At 46.2% G+C, this 17445-nt stretch overlaps 1 protein-coding gene across 1 annotated transcript in view; it reads right to left on the bottom strand.

Moving 5' to 3' along the window:
• Positions 1-15983, bottom strand: part of RELN (reelin) — a 291275-nt gene extending 275292 nt beyond the window's left edge. Inside the window, exon 1 of the mRNA XM_031048313.2 lies at positions 15753-15983. Coding sequence (XP_030904173.2) covers positions 15753-15981 — 229 coding nt within the window. The 5' untranslated portion in view covers positions 15982-15983. The remainder of the gene's footprint in view (positions 1-15752) is intronic.
• Positions 15984-17445: the final 1462 nt, after the last annotated feature.

The raw sequence follows: 17445 nt of genomic DNA, 5'->3' as shown, positions 1-17445 counted from the left end.
TCCTAACAACATGAGTAAAGGGAAGTTCAGATGTCTAAAGGATGGCAGCTCTTGCAGATATGTGAAAGTTCTTTTATTTTAGTATTTTAGAGAACATGGGTTTTAAGAGTTTAAATGGGTGATGCAAAAAGCATATACAGCCCCAGGAAGGGCCAGGTTGTACATTGAGCTTCCAGCCCCAAAGGAGGGACAGACGAGGCTATGTCCCCAGCCTGTCCTGGGACAGGAGGTGCTGGGCAGCCGTTCCCCATGGTACCAGCCAGCTCGATAGGGAAATGGGGCAGCAAATTCTGAGCATCTCAGCTGAGGCCAGACCCAACCTCCCTTCCAGAGCAAGCACTATCAGCACCAGGCAGGCAATGTGTTACCTGCAGCCAGACAGGCTCGGGGGGCTGGCATCCCTTGGCATGGTGTTCTGAGGAACTAATGGGTGGGAAAACCAGTCTGAACATACTTGGGTGTCCATATCTCTTTGACTTGCACTCTGAAGAGCAAGCATTTAATTTGGACCTTTGCAACAATTCTGGTGCCTCTGTGGTACCTTGCAGCACTGGCACAGCATCAGGATCTCACAGAGCCAACCTGCATCCAGCCCTTGGGGTGAGCAGGGCTGTGGATGAACATCGGCTGCAGCTCTGCCTTGGGACAGACCAGCTATTTCAAACTGCAGCCCACACTGGATTCCATTAAGGGGTTTTTTCCTCTGGACAGGACTTGACAAGGGAGCAATGCCTGGATCAGAAACAAAGACAAGCCCTGAGGAAAATTTGATAGTATTTCTAAGTTAACTTATAATAGTAGAGCTTTTACTCTTAAAAGATGAAGTAACTAAGATGGTGCTGTGATTAAGGTGCAGAATATCTAATTTGAGAGGTGCATAAAAGGAAATCAAGGAGTATTATGTACCAGGAAGATAACTGTAAAAGGATCAAGCCTTCCCTTATCCTCACTATGAATCTTTCACTGAGAAGAACTACATGGCTACAAAGAACAAGAATTTCAAAAAACTAGAAATGAAAAAGGAGACATGTTAAACACTACCTAACAAGCTTCATGACAAGAGCACAAAAGTCTTAAATTCAATGTCATAAATTCAATACCTTGAAAAGATTCAGCTACCATGTCCTTAGAGACAGTACTGTGTAAGTCAAGCACAGTATTAAAAGACACTGAAATTTTTAATGTGTTAAATGTTTTAAGTTCATAGATCTGATTCAAGAAATATCACAGAAGTATCATCGACCATTTTTTCCCTTCTATATTTTCAATAGGTATTCCACAGTTTCTGCAACTAAAAATGGCCCAAACGTTTTTAGAAATGGATGAGCCAGAAAACTGCCCTTGTGGACATGGTTGCATGCAACCATTAAGCCTACTCCAATAAACACACCCAAAATATGCGAAGATTAATACCTGCATGTATTTAAATTACCACTTTGAAAGAGATTAGATTTAAGGCATTCCATTATTCCCAGAGGCAGCATGCAGTGATTATTACTTATAGGTATTTCCATGGGAAAAATACCTTGTTCAAAAGTACTGAATGTGCTATACTGCCATATATAAAACACCCTCCTCTTAGTTTCACATTTACAACACATAAGCCTTTATTTTCTGTTTAAATGTACTAATCTTCTTAATGCTATAATCAAGCCTCTAACATATAATATTATCAGTTTATATTTAGAACGAATAACCATCATGTTAGTGGTGATGGACATATCTCTCCATTCATCTGACTGAATTACTCTGGATAAATCCCTTTCTCCAATTCATTTCTGCAGAGACAGCAAGCGGCTTTATTTTATTTAAAAGCAAATCATACAGTTACAGGATATTCATAGTTAATATGTAAAAATCCTGCTTTAAGTTTGAGAAATGTCTCTTTCTTCCTCCATCTCTCACGGGGAAATGTTCCAGTTTGTAGCTTTTTAAATAACACAGGATTTTGCAGGCTACAAATTCAACAAAAGGTATTCCTACAGTGAACAAGTAACAAAAACTTGTATGTTTGCATCCTTCCACAGTTTTGTGTTCTTGGAAAGTAAAAATGAGCCTGAGCCTTTGGCTACATTTAAGTGAATTTATATTTCAGCATATCACAGGACTCCTTTTTTGCTATAAGCAGAACTGGAAGTTCTCCCAGTAATTCCTAATTCCTCCCCAATATATTACCACCACATAAAAGGTATTCCCACCAATACAAAACCTAAGCTAGATCTAAGCTACACAAATGTGGGCTTCCTGGGAGAAACTAAAGGGGGATTTTCAAGACACCAGACAGCTGGGCTGTCTTTTGGCATGTGATAGAAACTACTGCCATGACACAGGCAGTAAGCATAATAAATAGCTGCTAAATACGCAGGATCCTGAAATATATATTAAGATCTCTGCCACCTCGCTTCCATATATTTCCTTGCGGCACCTCTTCTGGTTTTGAAGAGCACATTAAATGATTAGCCACCCAACATATATAACTATTTATCCCACATAGCGATCTGGCTGTCTGCAAAAGAAAAGCTCAAGAAACAACTAAGCAGCCAGCTGTGTAACAAAAGATATCATGAAATATGCCCCTAACTGCATAACTAAAAGAAAATTATTATTACACTTTCATTACATGTAAACATTTCCAAATTGTTCAAGAAGAACAGAGGAAATGTGTTTTGTTATTATCACTTATTCCTGGTTTGCTCCAATGGTAAATACCTATATGGGGTACCAGCAAATAAAACCCAGAACCAAAAAGTCCATTAAATTCTGGTCCAGCTAATTACAAAGGCAACAATCTCCCTTTATACCAGATCACAGTGTTCTTGATGTAAAAAAAAAAAGCACAAAGAAAGAAGATGATTCCCCTGTAATTCAAACTCATTACAACCACCCTGCATGCTAAACATAATAAACACATGTTAAATTCAGCAGAAGAGAGCTGAACTGGCACGCAGCAGGAACATAATCCAGATTGTTCGAGAAGGGCATTTTTTTCCTACCAATACATCTGCCTAGCAGTTTTGGGGAAAGTTACTAGATGGAAACTGTCTATCTAGCTGTGTTCTCAGAGTGATGAGCCCAGCTCTTTGCAAAAGGAGAAAAAAGAATAATCTGCTAAACTGAAAATGACTGCTCCCTCATGTGCGGTCACCTTTTCTGCCTCACCTTTCTGCATCCAGGCTTGCCCTGATGCAGCACTGTGCCAAGAGGGATGGAAACTGCCATCCACATGTTGAACTCAAGGAATAGATCAGTAAAATGTTCAAGAGAGCAGAGTTAAAGCTTGTCCTGCAGCCCAAAGCTCTTGTCTCATCACTGTTATCACACGATGCATCAAGGAGCTGTGGACTTTGCTGGCACTGATCCTCTTTCAGAGGTACCACTGTTCTCCTCCGCCCTGGAGTGTTAAAATTTGGAGCACTCCAAGGCAGAACATGCAATATTTGTTTATCAACGATTTGGCCAGTCTAAAGGTTTGAGGTACTGTGCTTGCTGGTGTCTGTATGAGCTCTGCACCTCATAAAAAATCTACATGCCCTAAGGAAAAAACATCAATTAGGGGAAAAAAAGGTTCCCTGTTTCTGATTGTTTGCATATAGAGAATACTTGGTAAATGCAACAAGTGCAGTCTTTGTAGATCTTGAATGCAAGGTTAATAGTTACTGTGCAAGTCAGTAGTGTTTCTTAGGGGTTAATGGTGTACAACCAGAAGAAATACTGTACTGCAATTAATTTTGCAATGTGTTTTCTTGAACAGAAAATGTTGCAAATAGCAGGAGAATTTGCTCTCTACTGTAATCTCACTGACTGGGGAAAAGGTGTTTGGGGGGACTTGCACACTGGGGTTTTGGGCAAGGACTCAGAGGAAGAGTAGGCGGTGTGCAATACATCACCACCGCTGCCCAAAGACAGTTTAGAGTTTACAAAACAATTTGTACTAAGAAACAGCCAGATGCCATCACATTGGCTTTCCCTTGGTGATGAATGGCATGAAAGCTCCCTAACATCTGCTACCATTTGATGAAACAAATCTTACATCTCTTTGAGTGAAAAGGTCCACAGATGCTCACTGAAGTAATGTGGGATGCCTGAAGCTGGGGAGAGACCAGTGCTGCCAGCCCCAGCCAAACCTGCACCTTTTTATCTCTGCTGGTTGAGGCAAAATGAAGAACACGGGAATATTTCCCTGAACAAAACAAACCAGCATCTTTCAAAGCTATTTCTGCATCTGTTCTGAGCAGTTCATTTCTATTTGAGGTGGACAGCCCTATAAATATTATTTCTTGAAGAAAATGTAATTTTAGAGACACAAAGGCCTACTTGTCTAGTTAAATGAATTCTAATTCTATAGATGCATGGCAACAGGTTTTCAAGTTTGGAGACAGAAAAATCCTTTAACTGTGGGCATCCAGAAGGAGCCAATGGACAGAGCTCTTCTAAGCTGTTTTTACTGAACACTGAATCAGGGAAAAGATTTCTGCTGAAAAAGACAACTGAACAATGACTAGATGCAAAAGAAAACACAGTCAACATATACAGCCACATAGTAACTGCAGGTATCACTATAGAAAACATGAGTTTGTTACCTTGGAAATGTCAGTATTGCTACCAGCTGCACTCCATTGCCTTAGAGAGTGAATGATTATCCTGTAATTTATTTTGGGAACAAATGTGAGGAGAGTGGTGAGGGTTACTTGTCTGAATCAGAACTGCTCAGTGGCCGGAAATTAAATGGTCAACTTGTCAGAAGTAGAACTGTTTAATTTTTGGTTCAGTGACCAAAATGAAAAGAAAAAGAAAGAAAAAGAGATCAGCTTGGGTTAACATAAAAGGAGAAGTACTGAGGGCTTTAGCACAAAAAAATAAATTAAAATATCAGTTAGGTCAATATGAAAATCTTCAATGAACCCAAAAAAATACAACAAAGAATTTCATTCAAGCAGGAAAGTCTCATTTCAATTTCTGATTATGCAGCAAACTTTCTTTTTTTTTCACAGTCAGTTTCACAATTAAGATACTTTTCCACAACAAAAATCAAAACCATGTTTTGAAAATATCAGTAATACATTTCAAATGCTTCACTTCCTCCCAGTTTTGATTAAAACATTTGCCAAGTTCTACACAAATACATTATCAGGTTTTGTTCTTTGCAAAATCAGGTTTTGAATTAATTCCCTGCAGACACAGCTGAATCAATTCTGAAGTCTTGTGCCTCTTACAGAGATGCTGCCAACTTGAAAACCTGTCTGAGGTTGTTTCAGTCATCAGCAAACCACCTATAATAACTTGAAAGCATAAACATATTTGCCAGAGGTTTTTGATCTTTGTACTAACCAGTGTGAGATTCTGAAGGCTACAGTATTTTGGGCCAGAGTCAGAAGAACTGCGCTACAAAAATATTGAATGCTGGAGTTTAGCCAGAAATCCTTTCTTACAAACACACTGGGAACTTTTCTTTACAGCACTCTACAGTACTGACTCCTTAATTTTGACACCTTGCACCCCACACACTGCAAGGCTGGGCAGCGCTTTGTGAAACCAGGATCTTTGCCTTGGCCAGTTGTGCTGTTTTGTTCCTTTCTGCAGTTCTTGGTATCGATAATCATTTCATCCATTGTCCAGATGAATGTGTATAATTCTGGAAGGAGGGTTGTTTTTTTCTAGCACTGCATTTCCTCTGTGAGATAGGAACACTGGAAGGTTATTGTGGCCTGGAAACTGCAGCTTGTTTAGTCAGAAAGATAAATATTATCTATATTTCTTGTTCTTTCCTATCTATTGTATTGTCCTGGAGAACAGTGGGAAAACTGGAAGGCAAACGGCAGAGATCTTGCCAAGCCCCGTGACGTGATGAATGACTTCTCATATCCCAGGGCCTGACACGAAGAGAGGCCACAGAGGGTTGTGCTGCTGTTTTCAGATGTTAAAAAGGGCGATAACCTACTCACTGCTTTCATTTCTACCACAGGATGAGCTCCCCCATGCAGGACCTGCAGGGGCAGACCTGGCTATGCCAAGAAGTATTCCTCTACAAGAGCATGGGCAATATAAACAGGAAAGATTTTTTTTGCATCCTTTCTGGCTCACCTATGAATATTCTACCAAACGTGTTGAATGCTGTGGCCACAGAGCACCTTTCAGCCACAGAGAAACGGTTATTCCCAGATTTATCCAAGTCTTCTGGCCAGCGACTGTTGTGTGCTCTCTCTTTTCTCTTTCTTTCTTTCCTTTTTTCCATGATGTGCATAGCAGACCATCAACTTTCATGGTCGCCCTATACATTCCCAGGGAGCATCCTACATATGCTACCCATGCACAACCAAACACACATCCCTTTGAACCCAAGTACGGGCAGGCCAAGAACTGCCTGCAGATGTGATGAGGCAAGATGAGGAGAGGAAAACAGCATTTGCTCCCAGATGTGGATGAAAGGAAGCCAGCTTGATGGATTTCCCTGTATGAACTGTGGTTTTTCTTCTTTACCAACTTTTGATCATCCAGCTCAAGGATGGAAAATGGTGATAGCGAAATGGTGATGCCCCTTAACGCTGTGTGTTTTTCACCAGCTGGACCACACTGTGTACATCCACATGATGGCCAAATGCTGAAAGGGGACAAAGGATGGGGTGCCAGCGTCCAGCCACCCATGGCAGCAAAGAATGTTGAGCCAGACAGTAGGAAACATAGCCACAGCCAGAGCTGAGGTTGGAGGCAGGCCCTCTTCTTGTCTTTCAGCTCTGTCAGGTCATACTCATTTATTTAGAAAACAGTTCTTCAAGCAGACCCAGGGAGGAATAAATAACTCTGGCTAATCTGAGTTTTATTTTGCTAAGCGTGGTGCAAGAGCTCTTAGCATTCTGTATCCGTCTGGTTTATAACTCGATGCCCTCAGCCTCATGTTTATGGCTCTGCCTCGTGTGAGAAACAGGAGCAGGGCCACAGATGTGTGTATGTAAGTAGATTGCATTCAGGGAAACTAACACAGAGCTTCACCCGATCTCCAATGATTAATCTGCTCATCCTGCTGAAGAAGAGCAAGGGCACTGCCAGGTTCTCCTATGCTGTATCTTGCAAAACCAAAGAGAAAACTGTGACCACCCAGGATGCCTGCATGCCCTAAGGCTTCTGCCTCAGGAGGAGACACAGCTTCACAGTTATTTCCAACTCCTAGAGAACCCCTATATCCAGAAGGCTGGACTTATTAATAAGACTTCTCATCCACCAAACCTAAATCAAATTTTACTCTGAGCACCTCAATTAAATACTCTGAACTGCCTCCCTGAGTAGCTGCACAGAGAGGAGGAGGGTACAGGGCTAGAGGCACACAGAGCCATCATCTATCTGACATCTTCCCCTGCTGGTACCCAGCCTTTCATCAAGGAGATGGAGATAGGCTGTCCCCAGGGGGCACATCACATCCCTCTCAGTGAGTGGGGCAAGGTACCCCGCATAAGGGTATCTGTGGGGAGCATCATCCATCTCACTGCAGGGCTGGATACACTCCGGGGTGCATGTCATACCAGGACATGGGAAACTGGGGCAGCACCCGGACACTGAGCTGAAGCACTTGTGCAGTTGGGAGGGAAACGCAGAACTTCAGGAAGGTCAATGTGGGAGTCTGAAAATAGGATTGTGGGGGTTTTAAAGTTAGGATAGTGTAGGGTAAAGCTTGCACCTGACAGATGGATTGGTTGCCTGCTGGCACTCAGGGCTCTTGCAGGTTGAACTTCAACAGACACTGGAAAAGAGCCATTGATTTCACCCCTCAAGGAGATGTTTGTGAAAGTCTCACAACCATTATTAATATCAAAGAGCCTAGAGGAACAGCCTCCTCCCTTTTGTTCCCAGGATGGAAAAACACAGCAAGAAGGACTTTACAAAAACTGCAGAAAACAGCCTCTGCTTTGCAATAAAAGCCTTTGGGAAAGTGTCTGAACTCCTCACCTGCTTCCCTGCAACTTTCCCAGGCCACTCGTGTCCAGTCCCAAAGACGTCCTGCTTTCTAGACTGAAATGTTAATGTAAAGGGCATTGTCTACAACAGGTCATGAGGAAACACTACAAGGCAGCAGTGAGGCAGTTGCTGCCTTGATGCTTCACTGCTTCACTGATGCCCTGATTCCATGGGAAGACCAAGGATTCCAGTGATGTTCAGGAAGAGGAGCCTTGTGCTGATTGCTTCCAGCATGCAAAAAACCACATATATTAACCAGTCTCCACAAACAGAGAGCCTTGCTGACAGCAGCAGGACAAGGGAGAATAGCCAACAGCTACACCAAAGAGAGTCACCTGGAGTGACACAGCTGATGCTGCAACTGATAAGATGAAGAACAACTGCACAGGTGCCTCTGCTTGAAGCTAAACTGAACCCAACTGCCCAGGAAATTATGTGATGCTGGGAGGCATCAGCTGCTCCAGAGAGTTGCAGTAGATGGTGGCAGAGAGACTGTGGCCTGGTGCCTGGCTGTTGGGTACCATCTCTAACCCTAGCCAGATCCTCTCCAGCTGCATGAGGACAGAGTAATGCCTGGTCCTGCACTGTGGAATAAATGCGTGCAAACCCTAATGCTCCTCACAAACCATGGTTCTCCCTCTCCGAGCAGGATGTACACCCCTCTGACATTGCCTATCTGGCAAATGTTGAGTGAGAGATATATTAAAACAAAAATAAAAACACCTCCATGACCCTGCTCTTCCCTTCAGGAAAAGAGTAAAAAATATGTTGCTTGTGGGAGGTATCTGAGCACTGGGAGGCACCTAGGGGAAGTTCCCACAGGCATGGATCATGGGGATTTCTGCCTCTATGACACCACTGTCCACTGGAACAGCCCAGCCCGTGCTGCTTGGACTGAGCGACACACACACTGACTTTCATCTTCCAGGACTGACCTGCGGGGAGGCAGTATGGATGAAGACCTCCTGCCTAACAAGAAGGCATAATTTGTCAAACTGGGGAAGGTCTTTTCCATAAGCAATCTGTTCCTGGGCTTTGACGTATGTTAAAACTTGCACTGTCAGAGTTTGCCCTATGGTTATCCCAGAGGCTAGTCATAAGTGGGGGGGGGGAAAGTGGGAATTACACAAATATTCCAGACACACATTTGCGTTCTGTGCACCTTTCATGCCTGATGAAAAGGCAGGAAATGTTAACACAAAGAAAGGAAGCATGTTAAAAAGACTGAATCTTTCATCAGAGACTATTGTAATTCTCATAACAAGGGTCGGTATGAAAGGTTGCTTATTCTCAGAGGTAAGACAGTGCTGTTTCCTTCCCTCTTCATGCAGCAAACACTCATGACAAATCTAAACCACAGCTGTACGGCATGAGACACACAAAGCAAATAAAGGTTGCATCCAAATCCATCTCAGCTGTATCACCATGGCTGTTATCAGATTGGAGATCACACTTCAACCAGTCATTATGCAAATACTGTAGTATTATACCATAATAAAATGCTACAGTATTTCAGAAGTAGTGGTCTTCAAAAATCCAGATTAAGGCAACAACAAAGAAAATGAGAAATGCTACTGGCCTGACAGTCTCGCCCTTCTCTACCTAATGGGCCAACATTGGTTTGGTGGAATAATCGGTGCAGGGAACACTGGAGAAATGTACTACAGTAACCCACCTATAACTTGTTTACTGGTGGCCTTAAATTACAGCATTCCTATCTTGGTTTATACATATTTATATCTAATTACAACTATTTATAAGGAAAACATCTTTTTTTAAGTTTCTACTTAAGAGAAATTACTATGGACAGATTTTCTTAATGAATTCCACAGATAAACTATACATATGAAGAAATACTTCCTTTAAACTCAGAAAGCAGAAAATGCGCTCAACATCCCCAGTGAAACAGTATTTTTACACCCTTTTACCATTTACAGGCTTCTTTTCTTCCTTGGCTTCAATGCTGTGCTACGGGAAGGGTCCTTGCGCACATACCAGCCCCAACACCAAGCTCTGGGTCTCAGATGGTGAACTCAGTGAGGCAGAGATTATTTTTTTCATGTATACAGACAAGCCCTCTGCAGACCAATAATACTAACAATACCATTTCTGTCCTACAGTCGGATGCCACCTGACAAATGTGGGTCACGCCAGCACGCCGTGCTGACTTTGATTTCTGTTATTTGGGGCAATCAAGTCTCCTTTGCAGGGGGGAGCAGCCCCCTGATGGGGAGAGAAAGGATTTAACCAGAGATTACATCTCTTCTGCAAATTTGCAAGAAAGGCTCATTTAGGCCTTTGTGGACCTTCCACCTCCTTTCATCAATGCCTGACCACATCTTTGGCTGAGCCATCTGCTGACCGCTTATTTGGTGCACCAATTACAGTGATGACAGCTGAATCCATTGAAACTTAACATCTTCCCTAGTGAAGAAACATGGTTTGTAAGAGGCTCTCAACTGTGACCTTGCCTACTTTTTTCTTTTAAGGTTGGCATCCTTCATCAGTTTCTGGTCAAGAGATCCTGGAAGCACAACTCTTTCAGGTTTGCCAAGACACACCACATGAACTCTGAGGCCAGATATGAGCTTCAGAAATATGGACAATCCATTGGCCAACATCAAGAATTAGAGACCCACATTCACTCGGAAATGCACTAAGGCTGAGACTGGACAAATTCAAACAGATAATCTAAAGAACAGGCCACAGAACTCGGAAGTCTGCCTTGCCTTTGAAAAGTTCAATTTATGCAAGAAAATCCTAAACCCAGCAGAGCAGAGTCAGGGTGCATGCGGAGGGCTTTGGCAGATGAGGACGTTGTTAGTAAATGCTGACCCCAGATGTAATTATTATATGCTACAACACTCTTAAATAGATGCAAGATATTGCTAGGGACCTCAAAGGAAAGAAGGGGCTTGAAGTCTTCCCTCATTCTTAATAACTCCCTCTCCATGGCTACCTATCACCAGCCTCTCATTTTTAATTCAAGTGTCCCTTAAGAGTTACAGAATAATCCCTGGAGCTAATGAGACTCCTGTAGCAAAATTTCTACACACCTCTCTAATTTAAAACAAAAAATGATGGAAGTATCCATTCTTCCAAAGATCAGAGGAGGGTGCAAGTGGATGAGATGAAACGTGTTGAAGGAATACCCTGCAAAAGACTCAAGATGACCTGCTTCTCAGGCTGATACTGGAAAACACACAAAGACAGAAATTTGCTCTTTTACCAATACATCATTGCTAACATCACTTCCTGTGCAATCTTTACTTCTGCTGGCTCACAAAAAGCTTTCCGCACTTTGGCATAACTCATAGAGAAGGTATCCGTAACTCAGTTTCGGCATTTCAGTTGTTATCCTGTTTACACCCCAAGCAGCATCACCACTTACCCTCCAGTTATTTTCTCTTCCCTCCCTTTGAACCCCAACACCTCTTTATTTTTTTAACAATCTGAACAATACAATGAAAATACCCACCAGATCAAATGGGTATCAGAAATGTAAGTAACCCTAAGGAAAACAGATACCAGATCACAATCTGTATTTCTTAGATAGAGTGGTTAATAAAAAAGGTAGAATTGGACAGACTTTAAACAAATTTTTATCTGTGCTGAAAGAGTGCATAACCACCACTTAAAATAGTTGAAAACTATTTTTTACAACCTACCAAAGCAGTGGTTCCAGACAATATACAGTATGTCTAAGAATAGTAACAGTCATTGATGGAAACCGATAACATTTGGGGACTTAAGGTTACTCTGTTGTGGAAAAAAAAGAAAAGGAACAATGGAGAGTGAAATAGAAACTAAAGTCTCATTAAAGAAAACTATTTTAAGGGTAGAATGATGAGTTTTGACATCAATCATGGGAAACCAGTTCAAAGTTGTTCTTAAAAGATCTAAATTTGAAACCTTGGGAAAAAGGCACTGTTCACAGTGACAGAAAAAAACAACTTAAGGGATAACAAAAACCACAGTGTAAAGGTGATCCACGTGTGCTTTTTAAACACTACAAATCTGACTGTTCATTTGTAGGTTTCTGTGATTAAAGGCAATGAAGACTTCTATTAAAAAAATCAATTTATACTGTTGCTAGATTTTTTTTCCTGAAGAAATTATATTCTGCTCTGTAGATTACAGTGGAAAGCCCAGGAGAAAACCAAACCAGCAACACTGCTATCTAGCCCCATACAAGCAAGCCAAGTGGGTCCTGATACAGCTCTCCAAGCACACAACCACCACTTGGCTGGAAGGAAGCTGAGCAGGTGCCTATATCAAACCAGTGCACACTTTGTCAGTTTGCATTTGAGCAAGCACTGAAGTGCTTTGCCAGCTCAAGGACTTAATTAAATTTGAAATAAGCTAATTCAAGAAATAAAAGTCTGCCAAAGGTAATAAAATTGTTTACCGATTCATCAAGTTGGTCCTGTATACAAAAGAGCATATTTATATGCAGCGTAGGTCTGGTGCTATTCAATCAGTGAATGCATTTTTAAATATTTACTGATTGCAGGAATAGGGCCAAATTTGAAGTATTTTAAGGGTTAGGAGAGAAGTGTTAAATCCCCAAGTACCTAATTTAACTATGCAAAATAGAGAATATTATTGCCTTTATTTTACTTATGAAATCCAGCAAAATAAAGTGCTGGATCCAGTGTGTCAGAAAAGCCACTTGCAGAAGGTCCTGTGCTTGCCAGGTTGCCAGGCAAGTGTCTTTGGCACTAGACACCTTCCCTCTCCTGGGGTGCGGGCCAGCGCAGAGGACAGTTGGGCAAACAGACAAGACCCAGTGCCACAGCTCCACTGGCTGCCCAGTGGCTCCACTCCCACCCTGAGAGCCCGAAGAAACGTCTGAACATATTAACAAAAAGTTGTTGGTTGATATTTTTAATGAGAATGTTTCTTCATCCCGCCCTTGGCATATGATTTCACCCAATTCACTCCTGCTTCAGCTCGATGCTCTTGGGTGATGCTGTCACCTGCCCCTGTTGAATGAAGGAGCAGCAAGTGTAAAAAGGGGCCTCAACGGAACTTGTGAAGAGCCGGAGCAGTGTATTTTAATAGGCTCTCTGAGCAGGTGAATTTGTTTTGTATGTGCATAAATCTCCCTTTGTCTTGTGCTTCTGTACTGCACCTCAAAACTCCACCTCTGTGTCCCCACAACACTGCCTTTAAAGTCTGATTTTTAAACAACAAACGCTCGGCCAGTGCAGACTGGCATGTTTCAGTAGCATTAAACTGCACTATATAAAAGCCGAGATTGCTGCTAATTATTTCTTCAGATTGTATACTTGGGGGAGGGAGGGGTTTCTTTTGCTATATTTAACATTGATAATTGTTATATTTAAAAATATTCAAATGAGATATTTCAAAATATCTAACTGATTAAGTGTGCTTAGCTGGAGGATATGTCTGCTGCGCTGTGCATAGCAAGTAGGCAGTGCTTCTTGCCTTGTTTTGGCACAGGTGAGTGTTTAATCAATGCACAAAACGGAAAGAAATTACCATCGCAAGCTAGAAGATGTGAGGCTGGCTCACACCAGGGTGTGTGTACACCTTGTGCCGTGCAACTGAATTAGTTCTCAAGTTCAGTTCGTGGACTTTCTTCGTGATTATCCTTTAAATGCACCCAGTTTGTTTATTCTTTCTTAACACGATGGCTGTAGGGAGGCCCTGGGACGCTCTGGTTGTACCCCCGGGCAGATGTTCCCAGCGGGGCCGAGGACAGAGCAGTGCACGGAGAAGCGCAGCGGGCAGCGGGACTAACGGAGCCAGCGAGAGCAGCAGCGGCCGGAGGCCACGCAGCGCCCGGGAGCATCTCGGCGGGGGTGGCAGAGGCGCAGCAATGCGCGCAGGGCCGGGGGAGCGGCGCGCAGCGGGGCGCAGGGCAGCGGCAGCTCCGCCAAACTGCCCTGCAGCCCGTCGGAGCGGGCAAGTGAATAAACCGAGGAGGCGCAGAGGTATATTCAAACCAGCCGCGTTTTGCTCTGTTACATACAAAACTGCGGCGGAAAAGCGACTCGAGGGTACCTGGAACGTCTGGCACGCAGCTGAGGCGCTTCTCTGCACGCTGAGATATTAAAATTCAAGCCCCCTTTTAAAGGGGCGAGGCAGAAGAGCATCCCCCAGAAACACACACACACACCCCGCTCCTCACCCTGCAGGCAGCCCTGCCCGGAGCACTACTCTATCTAAATCCTGCCCGCAGCCTGTCCCGCAGCCCTGCCTGCAGCGCTCCCGCGCCCACCACAAACGCCTCATCCCAGACCAGCAATGGGGCTTAAACACGAGGTGCCCGCTGGAAAACACAGCAGAAGCGAAGAAAGGGCTGGGGGATTCTGCCATGTATGTGTCTGAACCATGTTTTTAAACCCCCAGCATTTAAAATCGTGCAAGATGGAAATTCCAGCCTCCTTTTTTTCTCAGTAGGTTGAATGCAATTTAACTGATCTGAAAGTGTATTACGGGCTGGAAGATACAGGGGGGGTCTAAGGAAAAAAAATCATCTGAAATCAGGGACTTTCCACGTGGTTTGTTAAGAGGAACACCCATATTTTTAAGCCAAAAGTGTCCTATGCATTTGGTAAAACTATACAGGTGAAGGTTATACACAGACAAAACTTCAGGATCCCTTAGATCATGCGAAAATGAATACTGGGTGTGCTCGGGTTTTGTGTCTTGACAGAACATAAATCAATCAGAATCTTCACATAAGGATTCAACGATCTGCCTAAAACTTAAATTCTCAGCCGAAATATATCGAAGTCACAAGTTTAACTCCATCTTTAGCCAGGGACCACTACACAGCGTCTGTTTCTGAGCAAGGTGTTTTAAATAAATATTTGCTAATATTTTTCTGACTTTTTATTGCTTACAGCAGAATTAGCTGTTACGATGCAGCATGGCAAAACCTCAAGCAGACACAAAGAGGTAAGGATTAGGGACTATACCTTTAAGCGGTCTTCCACGGTTATGAATTAAAAGACGTTTCACACATGGAAGTTTTTTGTACAGAGAAACAGCGGTAAGGCCGTTGAACTCTACAGCTCCTGGCTTACAGGGGCACTTCGCAGCCGCGAGCAGTTCTGCACCGCAGCACACCCCCTCCTGCCAGGCCGAGGGTTGTGCCCCTCGCCCCAGAAATACATTACCCAAGTAAAGACCCTACTGGCGTGAACAACTTCCCCCGCTCCGTTTCATTCTCCTCAGCCTGGACGTTTACAAAAAGCAGTTCATTTATTAATTCTGGCCACGACCTGTCGTCCTCGAAGCCACCTGTGAGGGCCTGACCCACTGCTCCCGCTTGTGGCTCCTGCACGGGCGGCAACAGGCGGCTCCCTGGAGACCCTCCCGGTGCCCCGCCAGCGGCACCGCACCGCCACTGGGCAAAGGAGGATGCGATGGGCGAAGGCCGGGTCCGAAAGCCACTGAAGTGGGAAAGGGACCTCCAGCAACTTCGGAGGTTCTGGATCCGGCCCTGGGCCCGCTAAGGAGAGGGGACTCGGAATCTCCTCTGGCTCCGGGCTGCGCCTCGCAGGAGTGGAGCCGGGGCGGAGCGGGGCGGCGCCGGCGGCGGCAACGCGCCCAGGGCAGGTGAGGACGGTCCTGGACGGCAGGGAGTGCCGAGGAGCCCCTCGCCGGGACTGTCCTGTGCACAGGGCACACAGCCGCGCCTTCCCCGTACAGAGCACCCGCACCCCCGGGTCACTCTCCCCTGCGGGGCCGCTCGGCTGTGTGGGACTCCCTAGGGCCCCCCTCCCGCCGGGATCCGCGCAGCGCTGAGCACTGCGGGGACTGACACCTACCGTGGTACTCCTGTCCGGGCACGTAGGCGGCGGGGCTGCCCGCGATGTGCAGGGCGATGAGCACCTCGCCCTGCTCGCCGTCGCCCTCCAGCTCGCCGTGGTGGGTGCAGAGGAAGAAGAAGGGCGAGAAGCGGGCTCGGGGGGCGGCCGCCCTGCCCGCCGCCAGCAGGGCACCCAGGGCGGCCAACAGGCAGGGCCAGCCCCCAGGGACACCCCGCCGCCGCTCCATGCTGCTGCCGCCGGCGCCGCTGGGGCATCCAGGGCACGGCGGGGCCGCCGCGCCGCTCCGCACTGGACGGGACGGGGCGGGACGGGATGGGACGGGGCGGGCGCTCCCCCCCGCCGCGGCCCGCGGGAGTTCGTGGAGAGGCGGGCGCGGAGAGCGGAGCGCGGCGCGGGCAGGGGCGGCCCCTCCGCGCCCGCCGAAGGCTGCACCGTCCCCGCCTGCCGCTGTCGGGGTGCGGGGCACGGAGCTGGGAGTGCGAGGGTTGGGAATAATTTATTTCCCCCGGTGTCGGGGTGGGAGGGGGGGGAGGGAGGGGAAGGTCCCTCCCCTCCTCCTCCTCCGCCTCCTCCGCCGCCGCCCGCTCCTCCTGTTCCTCGCTCTGCGCGCCGGTGTGCGGTGCTGCCGCTGCGGAGACGAGGGCTGCGAGCTGGGCTCTGCTGCCCGCCCTTTGTCTGCTTCTGGGTTCCTGTCCCTGCCTTGCCCCTGCCCTGCCCCTGCGTCCCCGCCCCAAGTTCTGCCCCTGCCTCCGCTACTGTGTCCCAGCCCCTGCTCCTCTTCCGACCCCTGTCCCTGCTCCTGGTGCCCGCCCCGACACCTGAATCCCTACCCCTGCTCCTTCCTTGATCCCGGGTCCCTGTCCCTCGGTTTCAACCCTTGTCTCTCTGCTTCTATCCCTCTATCCATCCTTTAGCCCCATCCCTCTGTCCCTCTGCTCCAGGGCACGTCCTTGTAACCTGTCTGTCCTAGTCCCTCCGTCCCAACCTCTGCGCACCTGCCCCAGCACTTGTCCTTTTGCCCCTACCCCTCCGGCCCAGCCCCTGTCCCTCTGCCCCTGTCCCTTCCCCAGCCCCAGGTCTGCCTCTGTTCTACCTGCCCCAACTGCTTTGAAAAGTGAGATTTTTACTTAAACCTTCTCCATTACCGTCTTTAAAACGACACATGTGCACAGACACAGGGAGGGGTGGGCTCTGCACCTCTGGGAGGTCAGTATGAGAGTTCCTGGGGAGGGCAGGTCCCTGGGAGAAGGCTACAGCCTCCCTCCAGTGTGTGCCCATGCCCTGCATCCCAGGAAGAGGAGCAAACCCAGCGGCGACCACAAGGGGAATGAGCAGCTGAACACAAAACACGGGCAAGTAGAATAATTCATAAAAACATACATTTTTAACAAAGCAGGGCTGGCAGAAGGACCACAGCATCAGAAGCAAATCTAGCAGGGTTTAAAGCATCCATCACGCTGCTGCTGGATCCCATCTAATGCCCAGAGACAGCCTGGGTGAGCTGTAGTGACACCGTGTTATCAGAAAGGAGAGCCTACCTGCCAGCATTTTTGAAGTGCAAAACTGGCACCGTCCAGGGGCTCCCTCCTGGACTGGTTTCAGTGCCAGAAGGAAAGGTTCCCTCCACGGAGGCGCGAGCCACATGGATGGCACCACGCAGCTGCCCTATGTCCATACAGGCTGCTTCGCT

The sequence above is a fragment of the Melopsittacus undulatus genome, chromosome 5, assembly GCF_012275295.1.
Source record: "Melopsittacus undulatus isolate bMelUnd1 chromosome 5, bMelUnd1.mat.Z, whole genome shotgun sequence".
NCBI lineage: Eukaryota > Metazoa > Chordata > Aves > Psittaciformes > Psittaculidae > Melopsittacus > Melopsittacus undulatus.
The sequence above is the reverse complement of the archived record's forward strand: the minus strand, read 5'-3'. Positions and strand labels throughout refer to the sequence as shown.